The 25,042-nt window shown below is 31.4% G+C and overlaps 2 protein-coding genes and 1 pseudogene across 2 annotated transcripts; all 3 read left to right on the top strand.

The window, feature by feature from the left end:
• The first annotated feature begins 1,713 nt into the window (after positions 1–1,713).
• On the top strand, positions 1,714–2,677 carry LOC7469901 (dirigent protein 22). Its single transcript, XM_002323303.4, has one exon. The coding sequence runs from the start codon at positions 1,848–1,850 to the stop codon at positions 2,430–2,432; it is 585 nt and encodes a 194-aa protein (XP_002323339.2). The 5' UTR covers positions 1,714–1,847; the 3' UTR covers positions 2,433–2,677.
• Positions 2,678–6,811: 4,134 nt separating this feature from the next.
• Positions 6,812–7,883, top strand: LOC7469900 (dirigent protein 22). Its single transcript, XM_002323302.4, has one exon. The coding sequence runs from the start codon at positions 6,942–6,944 to the stop codon at positions 7,530–7,532; it is 591 nt and encodes a 196-aa protein (XP_002323338.1). The 5' UTR covers positions 6,812–6,941; the 3' UTR covers positions 7,533–7,883.
• Positions 7,884–15,710: 7,827 nt separating this feature from the next.
• LOC18106170 (dirigent protein 22-like) lies at positions 15,711–23,685 on the top strand (annotated as a pseudogene).
• The last annotated feature ends 1,357 nt before the right edge of the window (positions 23,686–25,042 follow it).

Below are 25,042 nucleotides of genomic sequence, written 5' to 3'. Positions count from 1 at the left end.
TTCAAGGGTTAACCCAGTTAATTCAGATTTTTTTTTCTTCATTAGTTTTTTTCTTCCCGTTGATTTTTTTTCTTTGTTTTTTCTTTTTAATTAATCTATTTAATTATCACATTTTTATAACACGACCTTGCAGCCAGACCCACATTCAAGGCTCTTGGGTCCGGTGTTGCAACCAGACTTACTTAAACTTGAGTCATGTAAGTTTAATATTATTATAAATATTATAATTATTACTCTTGGGTCAAGTGTTACAGTTAGACCAAAGGCTCTTGGGTATATCTTTGCAGAAAGACATAACACTCTTAGATTTTAACCTTTTTTGATATTTTTTATGCAAGAAAAAAAATAACCCGTGGCGTATGCCTTTGTTTTGCTTTTTTTTCCTTTTCTTTTTTAAGCCTTTTACTGTGGACTGCACAGTGCAATCCACAGTGAAAAAGCTGATGCCTTTAGTTTCTTTTTTTTTTGTCTTTTTTTCTTCTTTTTTTCTTCTTTTGTAATTATTCTTTTAATTTAGTTTATTAATATTAAATTTTTTATGTTTAATTATTAGACTTTCATGACACGGATCCCAGGTTTGACGGGTTAACCCAGTTGATTCAGATTGTTTTTCTTTTTCCTCATTAGTTTTGTTCTTCCGATTTCATCTTTTAATATTGTATGCTGTCCATGGTGAAAAGGCTGATGCCTTTAGTTTTTTTTTTCTTTTTATGCTTTTCACTGTGAACTGCACAGTCCAGTCCACGGTGAAAAGGTTGATGCTTTTTTTTTTCTTTTTAATTAACTTTTTTTATTTAGTTTGTTGATATTAATTTTTTTTTATTTAGTTATCAGACTTCATGACACGGATCTCAGGTTTGACGGGTTAACCTAGTTGATTTTTTCTTTTTCTTCATTAGTTTTTTTCTTAATGTTGGTTTTTTTTCTTTGTTTTTTTCTGTTTAATTAATTTATTTAAGCTGTCAAAGAACCATCTCAACCCAATAGCTTAAGCTTTTAGGTAAGGTCCCAGGATATGATTTATATTATTCTCTAACACACCCCCTCAAGTGAAAGCCCTTTGGGCTTGAAACTTGCACAAGCCCAGATTACCTTGTGCTTAATTTTTATCAAATAAATGGGGATAGCGAGATTCGAACTCGTGACCGCTTGGTCATTAACGCTCTGATACCATGTCAAAGAACTATCTCAACCCAAAAGCTTAAGCTTTTAGGTAAGGTCCCAGGATATGATTTATATTATTCTCTAACATAAGCATCACACTTTTATGGCACGACCTTGCAACCAGACTCATATCCAAGACTACTGGATTTGATATTGCAGCCAGACCCACTTAAACTTGGGTCTTTCAAGTTTAATGTTATTATAGATATTACTCTTGGGTCAGGCGTTGCAGTCAAACCTAAAACTTTTGAATATAGTTTTGCAAAAAAATCTAATACTTTTAGATCTTAGCTTTTTTTAATATTTTTTATGCAAAAAAATTAACCCGCAGCATCGCGCGGGTCATGAAACTAATATTCATCATTTCTCGTCAGTTGACCGCCACATGAATAATGTTTTTTCTTTTTGTTGATTTTTTCTTTCCAAATGTCCGGAGAACTTTTTGTATAGAAATCATTCAGATATTGAAGTCTACGGCGTACAAAGCATGAAGCCACAGTGTCTGACTTTGCCCCACCTCTTCATTTCTTTCCATCGATCATTCTCTAGTGGAAGCACAAAATATCTTGTTGAATATTATTACCAGACCCACTAAGGTATGTAGCTCGCTACACCTATTTAAATCCTCTGTTTTCTTCCTTCTCTAAGCCAGTACCATCTCCCTTTAATTACTTCTCTTCACCATGGCCAAAATCCTCCAAAACCTCGCTTCCAGCTTCCTCGTTCTCTCAATAGTTCTCTCATTCTTGATCATTGCCAATGCAAAATCTCAACGTTTCACTAAATACTTATCACCCGCAACACTAGGCCTCAAGAAAGAGAAACTAAGCCACCTTCACTTCTATTTCCATGACATAGTTAGTGGAAAAAATCCCACTGCGGTCCGAATAGCCCGTGCAGACATGACAAACACATCTTCAACAGGATTTGGAATGGTGGCGATGATTGATGATCCCTTGACCATGACGCCTGAACTCAGCTCCAAGCTTGTAGGAAGAGCACAAGGGTTTTATGCATCAGCTTCTCAAAATGATGTTGGTTTGTTGATGACTATGAATTTTGTTTTCATGGAAGGGAAGTTCAATGGAAGCACTCTCAGTGTTTTGGGACGTAATAGTGTGTTCTCCACTGTGAGAGAGATGCCGATTGTCGGTGGAAGTGGCCTTTTCCGGTTTGCACGGGGCTATGCTCAGGCCAGTACTCACATGTTTGATCGTACAACCGGTGATGCTGTTGTGGAGTACAATGTCTATGTCTTTCATTATTAACTGCCTTCTAGCTGCTGAGGATTCCCTTTTTCTCACTCAGACTTTGCAAGAACTTAGAAAGTGATTAATAAAAGAAAACTGCTATCACCTAGATGGTCTAGACAGAGATTTGCTAATAACTTTTTTTTTTCCCATATCACTAGCTATTGTTTTGGTTTCTTTACAGTTATTTGATATGAAAGTTGATTTGTAATTCTTGTCTGAGTGTTTTTCATGCATCTCATGATATATCCTCCTTAATCCAAGATGTTCTTAATAATTGTGCCTATGTGCATCGTGCTCTCAACTTTATTCACATCATGTGTTCTTTTCAAACACCAATTAATTGACATAAGTTACCCTCCGAAAGTGAAAAGGTTGGCCAAATGCCAAGCACATCACAGAGTGAATTAATTGGTGATTAATTAGGGTTATTGGGGTTACTATAGTGCGACTTGAGACATATTTGGTTCTTCATAAAGATCTTACAGGTTGAATTTTGTTCTCTGGCACCGCGTTGAGCAACGACGCATCTGAATCCTGTGAGTGTGTGTAGGGAGAATAACCTAAAAATGAGTTACTACACCTATTACCATATTATTTCACTCAGTTGGTATTGGTAGACTGAGATTGATAATCTAATAAATGGAAATAGCATATACAATTTCAGGAGTATTGCAATACCTGACTGGCCTATGTTTGGTCAAATTGTTTTTAGTTTAATTTTTTTGGTAAGGAAATTCGAAAAGTTATCTTCGTTTCTTGATGGAAACAATTGCTAACATGCTACCGCAATATCAAGATTTTACTATACCCTCAACTGATTAGATTTTAGATTTGTTTTTTAAGGGTTATGAGTTCGTTTTTTAATGGTTATGAGTTCGAGTTCCTTTAGAATCACTGAAAACTTATATGATTATTAACTTTAGGGTCTATAAAATTAATTAAAGTACATGCAAGTTGATCCGGACACTCACATTAATAATAATAAAAAAATTTCACTCCTTAGAGCTTTAGTTTAATCCTAGAATATTAACTGGCTAGATCAAAAGATATGCTATGGAAATTAGGAGTGTCACTGGCTCAATCCTTCATATTTATATAGGAAGTTATGCTTTTAGAGAATTATTTTTCATGTGCAACATATATAACTAAGTTCTTGAGCAGTATTGTGATTGTAAAAGATTACGCAACATAACAATGAAGTAGAATTTCTATTTTTGTTCCATACTCTGTTTGTGACTTTTCTTTGCTTTCATTGGGGCATCTTCAAAGCTGACGGTAAACGAGAAGCCAAATTGAAAATATGTTTTTCTTGGTTGATCATCATTGTTTTATGCATTTCAACAAGGATAGCATATAAAATGTAAAAATCTCATTTCTTCAACAAAAATATCATCCCTAGATATGTTAAAAAAATAATTCAAAACCCAATTGACACAAAAAAAGTAAAATATATTAAAATGGTTGGATTTCCCGAAATATATACCCATAGCAAAAACAATAAATTTTAATTTTTTTTAGAGCCTCGAGGATCCCGTTAGACATATCTAAAATTATTTAAGGTTCATACAAAAATTATCTGAAGATTAAATATTATTTTCGGCTTTGAATATTTACTTTAAAAATGTGTAATCAACTGATTGACTACATGTTATTTACACTAACAAAAACAACAGTATTTCTTTATTTTATTGTACATCAAATATATTAAAATACAATTAACTCTTCTAAATAATTGTTTTTACCATTTAAGTGTATATAAACAGAAAAAAAAAATATTACTAAAATGACTCTTCTAATAACATATCCCATTAAAGATGCTCTTATGAACTCTAAATACATGATTGTTCACTTTAAAGCATCTGAAATTTGAGATACAGATGACGTAGGAATGTATATAAATGATGTTGAGTTTTTTTTAAAGTGTTTTTTATTTTAAAATATATATATTTTAATTTTTTTAAAATTATTTTTGAGATTATTATATTAAAATAATATGAAAATATTAAAAAATATTAATTTAAATTAAAAAAATTAAATTTTTTAAAAACATTTTTAAAATTCCCAAAAAAGTTGGCAAAAGCTAAAAGCAAAGTCATAAAAGTTGACAAGGCTCTAAAAGCAAAATCACAAGTGCCCTTCTTTCGAGGAAAACCACAAAATTCAAACGTCCAACAGTCTTGCCCGTTTGTCTTCTTTAGACCATGCTGTCACAGACTCACATCTACCGACTACCATTTCACTTTTCTCACAATCTGAACTCTGTCTCTACGGGTCCGTTTGTTTACGCGGCTGCGGCTGCGTTTTAATTAAAACGCAGTTGGCAGCCGTTTGGTAATGAAAAAACTTGATTTACTGTGCCTGGGTCCCACGTGTTTTTTGCGGCTGAAACGTTAAAAATGAAAAGCAGGAAAATCATGCTTTCCATTCACTGTGCATGCTAATTGCACTGTTCACTGAACAGTGCAATTAACATGTACAGTGTACATGGTACACTGTTCACGTGAACAGTGCAGGAGAATTGCACTGTTCACGTGAACAGTGCAATTCACGTGCACTGTTTAAACACTTTTTTTTTTTTTTTTTTTTTTTTTTTTTTTTTTTTTTTTTTTAAAAAAAAAAAAATTTATTAATATTTTTTTTAAAAAAATAGTTTAGAGTAAATTAAATTTATTTGCACTGTGATATGAACAATATATTTTTACCGAAAAACTAGTATAAAATAAATTAAATTTACTCGCATTGTAATATCAATTTTATACATGATAATATTTTATTTAATTGTATTATTAAATAGTTTAATGGAATAATAAAAAATATTTTATATAAAGTATTATTTATTTCATAATGTAATATGAGTAATTAATTCTATAATATTTAAATTTAAAACTATCAATATTAATATATATTTTTTAAAATTATTTTATAACCTCAATTTCAAAAGCATTATTACCCAAACACATTAAACTACTTTTTTTCAACCTCAATTTCAACCACGGTTTTAATCAAACACCTATTTTTTCAAACCAACCTCAATTAAAAGTACTTTTTATAAAACTACTTTTTTCAAACCACAACCACAACCACTACCGCAATACCAAACACACACGTAGTCTAAAGCACAAAACGCAACTAAAATTTGTCATGGAAAAGTAGGTTATGGGTAGGTTACCTTTCATTCCGAAATCTCAAGACGTCGTGCTTGTCTAATGTTCTCTTTATTCAATATTTGAGTTCTTGAGCATAATTTACTTTCCCTATAATTGACTCATCCTTGGACGGCCTGAATTTATTTTCCTCCCTTCCATAAAGTATACCCTTTTCCTTTGATTGACTTAACAATTGCCCCTAATTTGTATGATGATTTTGCGTGGCATTAATTTTATTCAGCCATCAGACTTCTTAATTTCTCTGTTCATGCTTCTCTCAATATTGATACCTGTTTATTTTTTAATTTTAAAAATATTTTTGAAAAAAATAATTTTTTTATTTTTTTATATTTTAAATTGTTTTGATGTACTATATCAAAATTAATTTTAAAAAAATATATATTATTTTAATATATTTTCAAATAAAAAATATTTTTAAAAATAATTATTATCACATTTTCAAACAACACAAATAGGATGACAAACAACAATAATGAATGAATAACTATTGATGACATTGTTTTTCACTGATATTGGTTGTTCATGCTATACATTCTATTCACATTTTACTTATTTTCTGATGCTTAAAGCATGTTGTTTATAGAAAGCTTTGGAATTCACAATTATTTCTCTTAGAACACAGTGTAAATGGTAAGAGATTTTTTTTTTCAGGTTTATTAAAGGGGTGTTGTTGAGTGTGGTAGTGATTGATTTTTAAAGTGTTTTTTACTTGGAAATACATAAAAATAATATTTTTTATTTTTTTAAAATTATTTTTTATATTAACACATTAAAACGATATGAAAACATTAAAAAAATTAATTTAAAATAAATAAAAATAAATAAAATCTTAATTTTTTTTCAAAAACACTTTTAAAACACAAAAATAAACACACTTTAAAGATAATTTATCTTATTCATGATCTGAAAGCCAAAAGTGTTCAAGATTTGTTTCTTAATTTTAACATTTTGAGTAGTATTCATACTCTCTTTTTTTTTTTGGCATAATACACGTTTTGTAATTGTGTCAAGATCTCATTGGTGATAATATATTTGTTTTGTAGGATATGTGATTTTGTTTTAATACTTTAGATGAGTTTGAGAGTGAGGCGAGATTTGAAGTTTTTTTTTTTATTGGAGATACATTTAATTTAAATACAATCTACACCGAATTAAATTCTACAAATAAATGTTTTTTTTTTGGACCCCATAAAAAAATCTAATATAATCTCGCCTCACCAAACCGCACTCCCAACTCCCAAGAGACACTTTTATTTGAAAGGCTCTCCCCGCTACGAACTCCTCCTTGATACCAAACCTTTGCCCATTTAAACCTTCTATTCTTTCTCTGCCAACCATCAATTAGTTCTGATTCACCATGGCCAAAATCTCCACAAATGCCACTAGTTCCTTCGTTTTTCTCTTCAACATTATTATTCTCTTCTCCTTGACCCTTGTTACAGTAAAGTCTGACAGTTTCTCAGGACACTTGTCTCCAAAAAAATTAGGCCTCAAACGAGAGAAACTAAGCCACCTTCACTTCTACTTCCATGACATAGTCGGTGGAAGAAACCCAACTGCTGTTCCAGTTGTCCGAGCAGCCATTACTAAGAAATCCTTCTCATCATTTGGGCTGGTCACAATGATGGATGACCCTTTGACCGTAAAGCCCGAGATCGGCTCAAAGCTTGTAGGAAGAGCACAGGGGATTTATGCATCGGCATCACAAAGTGAACTTAGTTTTCTGATGGCGTTGAACTTTGTTTTCACAGAAGGGAAGTATAATGGTAGCACCCTTAGCATTCTGGGGCGAAACAATGTGTTTTCCGGCATCAGAGAGATGCCTATTGTTGGTGGAAGTGGGCTTTTCAGGTTTGCAAGAGGCTATGCTCAGGCAAATACTCATGAGATTGACTTCAAAACTGGTAATGCTATTGTGGAGTATAATGTTTATGTCTTCCATTATTGAGTTGTTATCGGTTGATTTTTTTTAATATGTGCTCCTGTGGACACAGTTTGGTTTTGTATTTTTTTTTTAATCGTGGATGTTCGAGTCAGTTTAGATACACCTATACTAATCTTTCGAGGCCCTGAAGTTAAAGACTAGGTAAGCGTCCAGTGACCCTAAGGTTTGTAATACTCGAACTGGTGATCTCTGAAGAGCAAACTCAGAGTCAGGTTTATTTTTGTATTCTTAACAGTGTTCGTCTTTGTGTGTGTTTTGTATTTGAACATGTTTTAAGGCCCCGTTTGTTTGCTGGAACGTAGTTTCCTTTTGAAAAGTGAATTCCGGAAAAGTGAATTCCAGGAAAGTGAATTATTTTTTGATGTTTGGTAGTGTAATGAAAAATAAGTTGGAAAATATTTTTCAGTGTTTGGTTATTTCATAGAAAATGAGTTGGAAAATAACTTATTAATGTTTTATTTTTTTTAATTTTATTAAAATAAATGAGGAACAAATCTTACAAATTAAAAAGTTGAATGGAAATGAAATTAAAAAAAAATATAATTTCATAAATTATCTCAAATAAAATAAATAATAATCAAAATAATAGAGATCAAATAAAAAATAAAAAAATTGAAAGATGAATAAATTAAAATAATAATAATTAACATTTCATAAATTATTTCAAATAAAATAAGTAACAATCAAAAGAACAAGGACCAAATTTGATAGATAAAAATTTTCAATTAAAAAATAATATGGGAAAAGCAAATAACAATTATAAAAATAAAGACCAAAATTAATATAAAAAATAAATTCTAAGGGATGAAATTGAAAAAAAAATATTCAAAAAAAATATATATAGCAATCAAAAGTTTAAGGATCAAATTTGATATAATCAATAAATAATATGACATTTCTAAATTTTTCATAACTTCCGGAAAATGTTTTCCGCCCAAAATAAAAGAAAACACTTTTCTGGAAACCAAATTAAATTTTTCTTTGACTGAAAAATGTTTTTCGTTGACTGGAAAATATTTTCCGTTTATCAACTTTTCTAATAACAAACAAACACATGAAAATTTGAAAAATGATTTTCCGAAACCAGTTTAGGAAACAAATACATCCTAAAAGTGAATTTTGTAGGATGATATTATAATATAATATAAAAATAAAAGATAAGACTAATATTGTAATATATTTTTAATTAAAAATAATTTTGAAAAAGCATCTAATCTGCTGGCCTGATGCATCATGTTTATGGTTGGACGCAATACTTTTTAAGTCTCAGTTAATAAACAGCATGTCTTGATGGGCCAAGATATTTGTAAAGAGAACGAGGATGATGTAGTGTTGACACCTTTTTTTTCCGGATATATTGGTCATTTAGCATAGAAATTAAAAAGAAATGATGATATGTTTTTAGTGAAATAATATATTTTTTAATATCATGGAATCGTAATATTTAATTAATGTCTTATTTTAAAACCGTGATATATAATTGATTTCGTGTTTTTGAATCACAATAATTAATTGATGTTGTATTTTAAAATCATGATATAAATTAAATATAGTGGTTCTAAATCGTGACATCAATTAAATTCTAGTAATCATCTCATTCATTCCACAAGCATCTAAATCTAACAAACAACTATTTAGAAACTATATCTAAAATCTTATATTACTTAAAAATACTTGTAAAGAATCATAATAACCAAACACAATAAATTCTCACATTTTATAATCACAAGTAGTTTTAAAAATGCAAATAAACAAACATATATACCTGCTAAATGAATCTCAAATATTTAAATAATACAACATTATAGTAATTGAAATATCAAATATATCAACATAACTCATTTATCTATCTATGTTTACGTCGTTTACTAGATGATTGGGGTTCATCAATAGCAAGATTGCATCCTGCTCTTGCTTGAGTGGCCTTGTTTTCTTCCACGACATTATCAAGAGTTAACCTCTCTTCAAAGGTATCAAATCCGTTACGACAAATATTGAACCACCGAGACACATATGTGTATTCTTCATTTTCTTTGTCAATATTATAAAGCACATACGCAGTTTCTTGACCCTATCGTAGTAACAAGCCAACCTAATATTAATAAAAAAAATTTAATGTTAAATTAAAAAATCAAAAAATAGAACTCAAATTTTAACATATATTAATTCTAAAAATATTTGATTACTTATGATATTTTAAATTTGTTGGCCATGTTGCTCGTATAGCGAGTATTTAGGGGGAGAAAACTACTTAAGATCCAGTGTAATGACCCGACATGTAATACTTATATACATAATCATATACTCCTTTGTAATCACTTGATGTATCTCTGTAAATATCTCATTGCTCTGTGCATCCCACCGTAATAAATAAACTCTATGACGGCTTAACTAATTATATTCATTATTTTTTACCATGACAATCTATGACGTGCAACTCACCACTCGTATTGATGTCAACTGAAATGTATTTTCTATAATTGAATTGTCATATATAAGCAATATAGCTCAACCATCTAAAAAAATATCAATAAAATCACTATGTTCATATGTCTACATACTTGGTTGAGCTACATTACTCACTCAGATTGAGTAATGCAACAGTTTGGCAAAGTGCCCAACTAAATTTTTTTTAAGGCTACTTTAAACTATCGCTGGAACACATCAGATTCATAGCATCTGAACATAAGATCTCCACTCAATTCTTTTTCTTGATGTAAATCAGGGCTAAGTACCCAACTAAATTAAACGAGGAAAAGTAAAACTCAATAAGATCAAGGTACAAGATCAAGTACAAAGCTCCAAGATGTTCATTTAGAATCCAATTGGTCCTATCTAGAGGATTCATAGCTAAACTAAAATTTGCTAACTAATCTGCTGCTTGATTTGCCTCGCGATAAACATGTTGGACTTTGATCTTCCACTCACGATCTAGCAGTTTCTTTGCCTTGGTGATCATGAGTGTGTAATTTGATTCCATCGTGATAGACACCCATGTGATAGACACCCGTGTGATGAGATGAACCACCAGTTTGGAGTTCTCCACTCATTGCATCTTGAATATTGGAAGCTGCTTGACGGCGATGTTTGATTTTAATGGTTTTCTTTATATGTAGAGTCTTTTTCAGGGACCGTGACTAAGGCCATGTTTGTTTTCCGGAATTTATTTTTCGGGAAATCACTTTCCAAACTTTCCTGTGTTTGTTTGCCATTAGGAAAGTTGGTCAACGGAAAACACTTTCCGGTCAACGGAAAACACTTTCTGGTCAACGGAAACACTTTTCGGTCAACGGAAAACACTTTCCAGTCAAAGAAAAATTTAGTTTGATTTCTAGGAAAGTGTTTTCCATTTTGGCTGTGTTTGTTTTCCGGAAAGTGGTTTCCGGGAAACCATTTTCCAAACTTTCCTGTGTTTGTTTGCCATTGGAAAAGTTGGTCAATGGAAAACACTTTCCAGTCAAAGGAAAATTTGGCTTGGTTTTCAGGAAAGTGTTTTCCTGAAAAATTTGGGCGGAAAACACTTTCCGGAAGTTGTGAAAAATTTAGAAATGTCATTATTTGCTAATTATATCAAATTTGATCCTCAAACTTTTGATTGTTATATATAATTTGTTTTGAATATTTATTTTTCAATTCCATCTCTTAAAATTTAATTTTTATATTAATTTTGGTCCTTATTTTTATAATTGCTATTTGCTTTTTCCTTATCATTTTTTTATTGAAAATTTTTATCTATCAAATTTGGTCCTCATTCTTTTGATTTTTACTTATTTTATTTGAAATAATTTATGAAATGTTAATTATTATTATTTTAATTTCTTCACCTTTTATTTTTTTTAATTTTTTAGATTTGATCTCTATTATTTTGATTATTATTTATTTTATTTGAGATAATTTATGAAATTATATTTTTTTTCAATTTCATTCTCATTCAACTTTTTAATTTGTAAGATTTGTTCCTTATTATTTTAATAAACTTAAAAAAATAAAACATTAATAAGTTATTTTCCAGTTCATTTTCCATAACATAACCAAACACTGGAAAGTGTTTTCCAACTTATTTTCCATTACACTACCAAACATCGGAAAATACTTTCCCGGAATTCACTTTCCCGGAATTCACTTTCCCCGGAATTCACTTTCCAAAAGGAAACTACTTTCCTGCAAACAAACGGGGCCTAAAAATCACTAGCTAGCTAACCTTTGTTGTTTCTTACCTTCTTTTTGTTGGAATATTCGAGTTAATGAAAATGCTGGGCAAATATAACAGCAAGGGTATCACATTGAATGAGACGAGTAGGAATGCAGTTTATCCCCAAATGAAATATGTCTTTAACTGATACTTCGTTACTTGAAATCGCAAAACTTGACTCAAAATTAAGACATGCACTACAAACATATTTATTCAATACTAGGGGTGATCATTTCCAATTTCATTTGATTTTTACCTACAAAAACAACCAAACTGAAATTTTATAAAATACAAAAAATAAAACCAAAACTGATCTGAAACCAGTTCAAACCAATCGGTTTTGGTTCGGTTCGATTATTTTATATTAAAAATCAAAACTCAACCAACTGGTTTTGGTTTTGTTCATTTCAATTCGGTTTTGGGGCGGTTCAGTTATTTTATATTAAAAACCAAAAACTATATTGTTTTTTGGGTTTTTTTTTGAATTTTTTAATGGACTTGGGTTCAGTTTGGTTTGGTTTTTTCATGTTTGGTTTTTTTATTTTTCGGTTCTGTTTTTCAGTTTCAGGCTTATGAAACCAAAACTGAAACCGAATCAAATATTTTTTTAAATATTCTAATCGGTTTTTTTTCATAATTCGGTTTTTTCGGTTATTATTTTTTTAATTTTCTCGGTTTTTCAGGTTTTTTTTACTCATTCCTAATCAATACCAACAAGAAGATGGATTGATAACACTAGAAAAAATTATTGGTAAATTAGTTTTACTAAAACATGTTAATCAAAGATACTTTGAGATTAATTTTTTACTTATCAATAATTTATTTAAATCATGTTTATGTTTTTTGTTAAAGAGTATATGTTGTAGATTAAATTAAATTCCATCAAAAATTTTAAAAAACTGAGTGACAATTAATTTGACAACAAAGTGTGTATTAACCATGTTCTTTATATCAGTTTTCAACACCATGTACAAAAAGAAACATATTTCACCCTCTATGCAGGTCTAAAAAAATAATTTTGCATCTATACATATATTTCATCCGATTCTGAAAATTTTGTATGAGAGATAAATATATGAATTTAAAAAAAAAACATGAAAAAATCTTTTACGTAAATATAGAAAAATATTTTCTTGAAAAAAAAAAACTTAAACGCAAAACAATGGAACCCTGAGTTGGACAAAGTTTCAAGTCTTCTTTTGAACTTTAAAATACCAATACTTTATACAGCGTACTTGGATTTTTCAACCGCAAAGGCTATTAATCTTTTTCATACTTGCATTTTCCAGTCCCTATTATAATTTCTTAGTTACATAATTAAGATATCACTCCATCACGCACTCCTATAATATTGAATTAAATATATTAAAATATTAGTCGACGTGTAATGTTATTAAAGTTGTTATACTTGTGCGGTGTCGTGGCGAAAACATTCATTCTTAGATTTTTGTATTATCTAAAAAATATGAGGAGACAAGGAATTATTATCTTTTATTAGTGGAAAAATAGAATGGGAGTCGCCGCCTAGTATTTTGGTTACTAGGAAACCCTAACCGGTCTTAGAGATTGAGTACGGAGACTGGTTGCGTAAAGGGAAGATATTAGCACCCCAAATACGTCTACCTAAGGTAGGCTACATTGTTTTATTGTCTGATAAAATCTAAAGTCTTGTCGTGTTTTTTTGTTGTTGGTCCGTCTGTGATTTAAGAAAAGTTCTCATTGGTAAGGAGATCCTTATCTTATCGGGTAAAACCTAACTGTTCTGACGTCAACAAAGGAATTTAATATCCGAAATACGTCTTACGTATAAGGTCGTAAACCCAGATACTAAAAGAAAACAAAATAAAATTTTTTTGGGATTTTTGAAATATTGACCTAATTCTCGTGACTTTAAAACATTTTCTTATTTTTTATTTTTTTAATGTCTTGACAAAAACCAGGTATTTTAATACCGGATTTGTATCTTTACAATATAAAAATACAAACCGGTATTGATCAAAATGCAGCAAAAAAAATTTGCGGAAAATCAAAGATATGTTTTTGAAATACTTTTTGAAGAATTTATTATTTTTTTTGGGTTGGGCCCGTCCTGAATATGACCTTCTACATTTGGGTTGGGCTCAGCTCAGCCGCGTGGGCTGCCCTGATGATCCAGCCCGTAGCAACCATGGACTGGTTACTGTGCATGAGCACCAGTCAATTAATTAGCCGGTTATTGTGCACATGCACAGTAATCGGGTAATTATTTTCTTGTTTGCAGAACGTGCACTGTGCACGTTCTGCATGCAAGAAGATGAACAGTGAACGGAGACGAGGGGAAGAGAATTACATGGGACGATGAGCTCGGATGGATGAGCTGACGGTGATGCTGGTGGCCATTCTCGGCGGTATTGCTGTGGCAGTGGCTGTGGTGGTAAACGCTGCTACTTCTTCTTCTCTCCTCTGTTTCGGTTATGCTTTCTTCTTACTCTGTTTTTTGTTCCCTCCTGTCAACGGTGTTCCTGCTTCTCTGCAGTGGCTTCATGGAGGTGCTGTTGGTACTAGCGGTGCCGCTGGTGGCGGCGAAGAGGAGGACCGGCCGTGGTAAACGGAGGATGCTGCTTCGGTTTTTTTCTGTATTTTCTTCTTCCTCCTCCTGCCTTCTCTTGTGCTTCGTTCACTCCCCTCTCTCTTTCTCTCTGAGCTTTTTCTTTCTTTCCCTTCCCCTTTGTTCCCCTATCTCAGTTTTTTTTTCTTCTGTCCTCTTTTCTCCCTCTCTGTCTTCTTTTTTTTTTTTTTCTGTCTAACCTCGTTCCTCCTCTGTTTTTTCCCTCGCTGTCTCGTTCCCCGTCCTCTTCACTGTCTTTCTTTGGCTTTTATAAGCCAGGGAAAGCCCTGCGGTGGTAATGGTCGCCTTGTAATCTGGAGACAGCGGGATAGCAGCCATAAAATGTGCCCCATAATTGGAGCAATTTGCTGCAAAACGTATCCCTGTTTTACTGCTAAAAACGGCTTTCTTTGAAGGAGACAGTGAATAGTGCTCTCTAAGGAAACGGCGCCGTTTCAAAATTTCAAAATGAATATTTTCGATTCGGTCCTTGGATGTTTTGACAATTTTGTAATCAAGCCCCCCGGATGAGCTCTAATTGGATCCCTTGATTTTAGTGCCTTTTCTGGTTTGGTCCCTGGTTTCGGATTGTTTCAATTAAGTCCCTAATTGGCCATCAAACTTCAATAATTATGCAATTAAGCCCCTGATTTGACTAAATCAACTTTTTAAAATTATAATTGGACCTCAGAACTTTAATTTCTTCCAATAAAAGCCTAAATTGACTAAAAAATCAATTTTTCTTATAATCAAACCATCCATAAATTCAATTAAACTTTAGATAAAATTTAATTGAATCCATAAACATATGATTTCGAACTTTTCTTCTTCAAATTGAATTTTCTTTGTCAACAGTGCCAGTCAACGATATATTGTCAAATTTCAATATTTTACATTTTTGAACCTCCTCAACCAATGTTTTGTCATTTTTCAGCATTGAAACATACTTTTCTCGCTCCTATTATTTCTTGAATTTCTTCTGAATATTTTTTTTTTGTATTTTTTTTTATTTTTGTGTGGGAATCCAAAAATAGATAACAACAAAAGTATAGACTATGTTTTGAGCATACAATCATTAGTAAATAACATATTACTACCTCATAGATAACTTTATAACCATCACATAGAGAAGAGAGAAAATCTTTTTAGAGACATTTACTTTATTATTACTCTAAAAAATACAATACTTTTTATTTTTCAAAGATATCTATTTAGATGATAATTTTAAGAAGTATTTTATATGAATTTAATGTATTTATAAAATTAAATATTTTTTTCTTGTTATTCAAACTTAAAACAGTTAAAAGAATTAAAACAAACTATATAACGTATGTAGCATCTCGTAAATGATCAAAACCGAGACAAGACCAAATTAACCATTATGCAACATTGTGTATATATAATCACACTTTAGGTTACCCTCACCACATCTCAGATAACCATGGCCAGAACTCTGACAGAAGTCCTTATCTTCCTCTTTCTCTCCATTATTCTCTTCCCCATCACCCTTGCTACCGCGAGACCTGACACTTTCTCAAGAAACTTATCTCCAAAAAAACTAGGCCTCAAGCGGGAGAAACTAAGCCACCTTCACAGGCTAGTGGGAAAAATCCCACCGCTGTTCCTATTGCCCAAGCAACCACGACAAACAAGTCTTCGACAACATTTGGGCTGGTTGTAGTGATCAATGATCCCTTGACTGTAAAGCCCTAGGTCAGCTCGAAGCAAGTAGGACGAGCACAAGGGGTCTATCTCAATTTTCCATTTCTCGACACTCTGTTACAACTTCTTTTTCGTCTAAACACAATACTGCCGAATTGTGGCACTTTCATCTTGAACATCATCTTTTCCTATCTTATCTTTAATCACATATCCTGTAGTAAAGAACAACATCTCCATTATCAATAAAAAAAAACCTTGCTACATTTGTCCCTTAGCAAAATTTCATCGATTACCTTTTTCTTATAGCAATCATCATGCATCACACCCTTTTTCTTATAGGGACTGTGCTTAATACCCTCATATGATGGTTTCAAATATTTTTTCACTTTAGCTGATTGTTTTACTCGTTGTACATGGTTGTACCTTCTCCCCACCAAGGCCGACACTAAGCGTAACATAGAATCCTTTGCCAATTTAGTTGAAAACCAATTTAATCATAAAATTAAAATCCTACGAAGTGATAATGGAGGGAATTCCACATGAAAGATTTTTTTTCATGCCAAAGAAATCATTCATCAAACCAGTTGTGTCGAAACACCTCAACAAAATAGGATTGTAAAACAAAAACACCAACACCTTCTCAATGTTGCCCGAGCCCTAAGATTTCAGGCCAAACTTCTACTTCAATACTGGAGTGATTGCATCTTAATAACCACATACCTCATCAATCGAACTCTTAGCCCCTTACTTAAAAACAAGACACCTTTTGAACTTCTATTCAATAAATAACCCACTTATACACATTTGAAAGTTTTTGGTTCCCTTTGTTTTGCTTCCACACTCTCCCGTCAACGAAATAAATCTGACTCCCGTGATCGAATATCTATCTTTCTTGGATATCCTTTTTGGAATTAAAGGTTATAAATTGCTTATCTTCAATCTAATACCGCTTTTATATCTAGAGACGTTATCTTTCATGAATTTATTTTTCCATTTCACTCTTTACCTCATTTATCGACCAATCCATCTAGCAACACTACCTTTGTGTTTACTAAACATTTACCTAACACCCTTGATTTTCCTACAGTCTCTTCTCCATCCACACCTACTGCTATTTTGAATTTTGATTTATCTCCATCCCCACCTATCGTTGTTTTGATACCAGCTATTAATGATTCTGTCATCTCCATGACAAACCCCTCACCTGATTTCACATCTCCTTCTGACTCAGCTCTTCGCAAGTCCACCAGGGGTCAGAAAAGCACCACAGTATCTGCAAGACTTTCATTGCCACCAATCCTCACTTGTTGTGCCTTCTCAATCACTGTCCAAATGTTTCGCCTCAGTCATTGGTAATCCCAACTCTTTGGTAAACTTTCTTGATTATCAAAAAATTTCTCTATCTTTTATTGCCTTTTACAATTCTGTTTCCGTTCATACTGACCCTACCACATACAACCAAGCTGTGAAGCATCATGGTTGGTGCAAAGCCATAAGTGATGAATTGCTTGCCTTAGAGCAAAACAATACTTGGACTGTTACTGACTTACCTCGTGGCAAAGCAGCCATTGATTGCAAATACGTTTACAAGACTAAATTTCATGCCGATGGAAGTGTTGAGAGACTGAAAGCTAGGCTTGTAGCCAAGGGTTTTTTTGCAGCAAGCAGGTATTGACTATACATATACTTTTTCTCCTGTCGCAAAGCTCGTCACTGTTAGAGTCTTGCCTTTTGTCGCAACAATCAAAGGATGGTCTCTCTTATAATTTGATGTCAACAATGCATTTCTTCATGGTGTCTTAAACGAAGAAATATACATGTGCAAGCCCCCTGGCTATTCTGTAGGTGGCCCTAATCAAGTCTGCAAGCTCTTTAAGAGTTTATATAGATTCAAGCAGGCCTCTCATCAATGGTATTCCATATTTTCCCTTTTTCTCGTTGCTTTTGGTTTTACACAATCCAAAGCTGATTATAGTCTATTTACTAAAATGGATGACAGTTCCTTTACTACTTTACTGGTTTATGTTGACGATATTATCGTTGTTGACAATTGTATATCTTTCATTGAATCACTTAAAACCTTCATGCACAAACAGTTTAAAATCAAAGATCTTTGCTGCTTACGATATTTTTTTGGTATGGAAGTTGCTAGATCCTCGACAGGTATTCATTTATATCAAGAAAGTATGCTTTAGACATTCTAGCCAATTCAGGTACCCTGGCTAGCAAACCCCTCAAATTTCCCTTGAGCAGAACTTTAAACTAAGCAAGACTTATAGAGATCCCTTACCAAACCCCAGCTCTTATCGTTGTCTCATTGGACGTCTTTTGTATCTCACCATCATTAGGCCATATATTTGTAATCATGTCCAAAGCCTCAGCCGATATATGGATACACCTACGACTACACATCTCGCAATAGCTCACCTAGTTCTTAGTTATATTAAATCTGCATCTGGATAGGGTATTTTATTGTCTTCTTCCTCAAAGATTCAACTCAAAGACTTCAGTGACTCTAATTGGGCTTCCTGTCCTGATACTAGAAGGTCAGTTACAGGTTATTGCATATTTCTTGGAAACTCTTTTATTTCTTGGATGTTCAAGAAACAATCTATTGTATCTTGCTCCTCAGTTGAGGCAGAATATCGACCGATGGCCTCCACTTGCTCAGAACTTACCTGGCTTTGATGTCTCCTTCAAGATCTCTGTGTCTCTCATCCTCAAGTAGCCTAGCTTTATTGTGACAATCAGATTGCTCTGCACATTGCTGCAAATCCTGTTTTTCATAAACGCACAAAACACATCGAATTGGATTGCCATCTCATTCGTGACAAGATATAAAACGATAGCATCACCGCTGCTCATGTTGCCATGTTGCTTCTCAGTGTCAACTAGCTGACATATTTACAAAAGCTCTCCCTTCTTCTATTTTTTAAAGGCACTTGTTCAATATGAGAACAATTAATCTCCATTCTCCATCTTGTGGGGATATTAGACAACACATCAGTAGCATGTCATTCAACCAGCACCAAGCAACAACCTGCAACAAGATTTGTAAATGAAACAAAATGAATCTTTTGTATATTTCTCCCTTCTGTTTCTCTTTTCCTTATTTAGCTAAAGGCGTTTCTGTCATAGGCGAATAGGACAAAACAATTTGTTATACGAAGCTGTGTATAAATGTGGTTGTGCTCTGCCATTCTATACTAAAGAGGAATCACAAGCATTCCTCTGTACAATTTTTCGTCCTTCATGTAAAGGCTCTTTTTCTTGATCCTTTCAGATTCTTACACATCGTGCTCTCAACTTTATTCATATCATGTGTTCTTTTCAAACACGAACCAGAAGATTAGAATTAATTGACATAAGTTACCCTCCGAAGGTGAAAATGATGGTCAAATGCCAAGCACATTACATAGTGAATTAATTGGTGATTAATTAAGGTTATTGGGGTTACTAAAATGCTGAATTTTGTTACCTGTTGTCGCGGGAGCATGGCATTGAGCAACAACGGGTCTGCCTCATGTAATTGTGTGTTGAGGGAATAACCTAGAAATGAGTTACGACACCTATTACCGTATTCCTTCGCTCAGTTGGTATTGGTAGACTGAGATTGATAATCTAATAAATGGAAATAGCATATACAATTTCAGGAGTATTGCAAGACCTGACTGGCCTATGTTTGGTCAAATTGTTTTTTGTTTTATTTTTTTTTGGTAAGGAAATTCGAAAAGTTATCTTCGTTTCTTGATGCAAACAATCGCTAACATGCTACGGCAATATCAGAATTTCACTCATCGAAGTTTTAGTTTAATCCTAGAATATTAACTGGCTAGATCAAAAGATATGCTGTGGGAATGAGGAGTGTCACTGGCTCAATCCTTCATGTATATAGGAAGTTATGCTTATAGAGAATTATTTTTAATGCGCAACATAACTAAGTTCTTGAGCAGTATTGTGATTGTAAAACATTATTGCCAGTGTTTAAATTACTTAACAGGGGATGGAGGAGTGATCTTAAAGCTTGATTTGAAGGTGTGATTTTGGAGTTCAGTTTTCATCCTGATAGAGTATTAGGTGACTTCAGTTTTTGCTGCCTTGTTTTATCACCTTTCTAGTCTCTTACATGAAGGATCATAGGGAGACATGTTTCACTCTTCGTTATTAAAATCATCTGTTCTTCCACTTCCTTGCAGCCTGCAGAGATGCAAGGAGGGCAGCTGCGGCACTCGCTCTAGAGAAGTCAGTGACTTGCAAATAATGCTCCATCACGTGTAAGTATGAACTAGCTTAATTTACGAGCAACTTTAGCTTTCTTGAAACGGCTTCTTGACAATAAGCACAGAAAGTCAAGATCATAAAATTTTAGAGTGGGGTTCTGTTCTGCAAGATTGTGCTCAAGGTTGGTAAGTTTCCACTTCAACTTTGGTTGGTGGAAAGTTTGCCATTAGAACACTAAATTCATTGAAGTAGAATTTCTATTTTTGATCCATGTTCTGTTTGTGACTTTTCTTTGCTTTCATTGGGGCATCTTCAATGCTGACGGCAAACGAGAAGCCAAATTTAAAATATGTTATTCCGGGCTCTTCATCCTTGTTTTGTGCACTTCAACAGGATAGCCATATAAAATACTAAAATCTCCTCTCTTTTTCTACAAAAAATCATTCCTACATATGTTAGAAAAAAAATCCAAAATCCAATTTGCACAAAAAAACTGAAAAAGTGTAAAATATATTAAAATTATTGAATTTACCGAAACATATACATGCAACAAAATTATAAATTTAAATTTTTTTTTAGAGTCTCAAATATCTCATTATATATATATATAAAAAGTTGATTAGAGTTTATGCGAAGATTATTTAAAGATCAGTTATTTTTTTTATATTTAAATATTTGCTTCAATGATATATAACAAACTAATTGGCTACATGATATATATACTAACAAAAACAATAGTATCTCTTTATCTTATGATAAATCAAATATATTAAAATACAATTGATCTTTTAAAATTATTTTTTTATCATTTGAGTGCATATAGACAAAAAAAAATTATATTTACATTATTAAAAAAACTATATTACCAAATTGGCTATTCTAAATAGCATATTTGAGTGAAGATGCTTTTATGACCTCTAAACCATAGTTATTAAACTCGGACTAGTCTGGGACCCGATCGACCTGCTGAACCGGTCCGGGTAAGATAAAATATCGGGATGAGAAAAAACCCGGCAAAACCCGGTTGATCCGTGACCCGGGCGACCCGGCAAAACTCGGTTAAAACGCTTTTTTTTTCAAATATGTTTTTTCTACTAGCCAAAGACCCTTTTATATATAGTTGGTTATTAACCATTTTTAAAATTCACTATAAATATTAGAAGAATGTTTTATTCTTTCAATATGAGATTGGAAACCCTTTAGTATATATATTTTATGATTACAAGAAAAAAAAATTATTTTTTCAATGTGAGATTTGAAACCCTTTAGTACATATACTCAATGTTTACAAAAATAAAATTATGTTTTTTCAACGTGGGATAAAAAACTTTTTTGGTTTAAATACTTCAACTTAAAATGATAATATACTAACATAATATTTTTTTAACGTAAAATAAATTTTTTTTTGAAATAATCTTTTAAACTTCATTATTTATAACATATATAACCTATATTTATTTGGATTATTTTTTAATTTTTTTATATAAAATATTAAAATTTCAAATATTTTTTTTATTTTTTAAAATTAATTCAGGTCAACTGATATAATCCGGTATCCAACTCTTTAACCAAATCAACCCCAGATGAGATGTAATAATTATGCTCTAAACACATGATTGTGACTTGGGAGACATTTCTTTCTGAAAATAACTAATTTAGCTATCGCTTTTAGTTACGTTGGTGGTATACAAGTGTGTTTAATAATATTTTAAAAATTAATATCTATAATTTTTCAAAAGTCAAAACAACAGTGAAATTCTCCAGACGAACATGTACCCTGATAGCAACTCCAAAGGCGTGCAGCGTGCTAGATGAAAAGGAAAAAAATAAAAAACTATTATTTCGGCTCTTTCAATGTTTCTTCACTTACTTTAGAAGAATGATAAACAAAATATTAAAATATTTTTTTTAGATATTTTTAAAAAAAATTAAAATTAATAAAAAAAAACCACCATCAAAAAAATAAACCAATTAAATATAACCTTGTAAGAAAAAAAATAATATCAAACTCATTAAAAAAAAATAAAGCATCTATTTCTTTCATTCCAATTCAATTGACTTTTCAAATGGATTTTTTCCATTAAAATATACATAATAAAAAAAATCATATTTATACTATTTAAAATACAATATTATCAATAAACAAATTAAATACAACCATTTGAGAAAAAAATAATATAAAACTCATTAAAAAATAAATATCGATTTCTTTCATTTCAATACAATTGACTTTTCAAATGGATTTTTTCCATTAAAATATATATAATAAAAAAAATCATATTTATACTATTTAAAATACAACATTATCAATAAACTAATTAAATACAACCATGTGAGAAAAAAATAATATCAAACTCATTAAAAAACAATAAAGTATCTATTTCTTTCATTCCAATACAATTGACTTTTCAAATGGATTTTTTCCATTAAAATATACATAATAAAAAAATCATATTTATACTATTTAAAATACAGCTTTATCAATAAATCAATTAAATACAACCATGTGAGAAAAAAATAATATCAAACTCATTAAAAAAAAATAAAATACCTATTTTTTTCACTCCAATACAATTGACTTTTTAAATGATTTTTTTCTATTAAAATATATAATAAAAAATTATATTTATAATATTCAAATAACACTGTCTAAACTCTGTTTTTAAAATGTGTTTAGAATTGTGTTAATAGTTGTGATTTAAAATATTTTTCATTTAAAAATATATTATAATAATATTTTTAAAATTTTTAAAAATTATTTTTAGTATCAATATATCAAAATGATCTAAAACATAAAAAATATTTAACAAAAATATTTAAAATTTAAACGAACACGGTTTGCACGCGTTCTCTAACAGACTCAGAGGCACAAACGCAACTAAAATTTGTCCATGGAAAAGTAGGTTATGGGTAGGTTACCTTTCATTCGGAAATCTCAAGACGTTGTGCTTGTCTTATTTTCTCTTTGTTCAATATTTGAGTTCTTGAGCATAATTTACTGTCCCTATAATTGACTCATGCTTGGACGGCCTGGAATTAATTTCCTCCCTTCCATAAGGTATACCCTTTTCTTTGATTGACTTAACAATTGCCCCTAATTTGTATGATGATTTTGCGTGGCATTAATTTTATTCAGCCATCAGACTTCATCATTTGGGCTGGTCACAATGATGGATGACCCTTTGACCGTAAAGCCCGAGATCGGCTCAAAGCTTGTTGGAAGAGCACAGGGGATTTATGCATCGGCATCACAAAGTGAACTTAGTTTTCTGATGGCATTGAACTTTGTTTTCACAGAAGGGAAGCATAATGGCAGCACCCTTAGCATTCTGGGGCGAAACAATGTGTTTTCCGGCATCAGAGAGATGCCTATTGTTGGTGGAAGTGGGCTTTTCAGGCTTGCAAGAGGCTATGCTCAGGCAAAGACTCATGAGATTGACTTCAAAACTGGTAATGCTACTGTGGAGTATAATGTTTATGTCTTCCATTATTGAGGTTGATATATATATATATTTTTTAACAAAGTTTGTTTTCGTATTCTTAACTTTGAATGTATTTTAAAAGTAGAGTTTACTTTTTAAGATGATGATATAATATAAAAATAAAAGATAAATCTAATATTGTAATATATTTTTAATTAAAAATAATTTCGAAAAAACATCTAATCTGCTGGATGCATCATGTTTATGACTCTATGGTTGGACACAGTACTTTTTAATAAGCAGTCTATGTCTTGATGGGCCAATATATTTGTAAAGTGAACGAGGATGACGTTGTGTTGACATTTTCCCCCCCGGATAAATTGGTCTTTTAGCATAGAAATTAAAAAAAAATGATGAATTGACACAATAGTAAATAGTAAAATGTTTTAGTTAAATAGTATACTTCTGACCATCACAGTTTATAACTACAATATTTAATTAATATCTCATAATTAATTTCTCATTTTGTTAATTAATTGATATTGATATAAATTAAATATTGCGATTTTAACTATAATATCAATTAAATTTCAATAATCATCCCTTTCATTCCACAAAAATCACAACAAGAAATTTTCCTTACATCTAAATCTAACAAACATCTATTCAAAAACTATTTCTAAAATCTTGTCTCACTTAAAAATACTTGTAAAGAACCAAAATAATCAAATATAATAAATTCTTATATTTTATAATCACAAGTAATTTTAAGAATGCAAATAAACAAACATATATACATGCAAAATAAATCTCAAATATTTAAATAATACAACATTATAATTATTAAAATCTCAAAATATATCAACATAACTCATCTATTTATTTATGTTTACTGAATGATCTTGGTTCATCAATAGCAAGATTGCATTCTGCTTTTGCTTAAGTGACCTTGTTCTCTTCCACAACACTATTAAGAGTTAACCTCTCTCTAAAAGTATCAAGTTCGTTACGACAAATATTGAACCACCGAGACGCATATGTATATCCTTCATTTTCTTTGTCAATATTACAAAGCACATATGTAGTTTCTTGACCCTCCCGTAGCAATAAATCAACCTAATATTAATAAAAAAAACTAATGTTAAATTAAAAGATCAATAAATAAACTCAAATTTTAACATATATTAATTCTAAAAATATTTGATTACTTAGGATATTTTGAATTTGTTAGGCATGTTGCTCGTATTGCGTGTATGTAGGTGGAGAAACCTACTTAAGATCCATGTACTGAATCATAGACTCTTTTGTAATCACTTCATGCATTCCTGTAACTCATGACGACTTAATTAGTTATAATCATCAATTTTACTTTGATGATTTATAGTGTGCAACTCATCACTTGTATCGATATTAACTAGAATGTGTTGTC

This window comes from Populus trichocarpa, chromosome 16, assembly GCF_000002775.5.
Source record: "Populus trichocarpa isolate Nisqually-1 chromosome 16, P.trichocarpa_v4.1, whole genome shotgun sequence".
Lineage (NCBI taxonomy): Eukaryota > Viridiplantae > Streptophyta > Magnoliopsida > Malpighiales > Salicaceae > Populus > Populus trichocarpa.
Note: the sequence above shows the minus strand (reverse complement) of the source record. Positions and strands in the feature narration are given on the sequence as shown.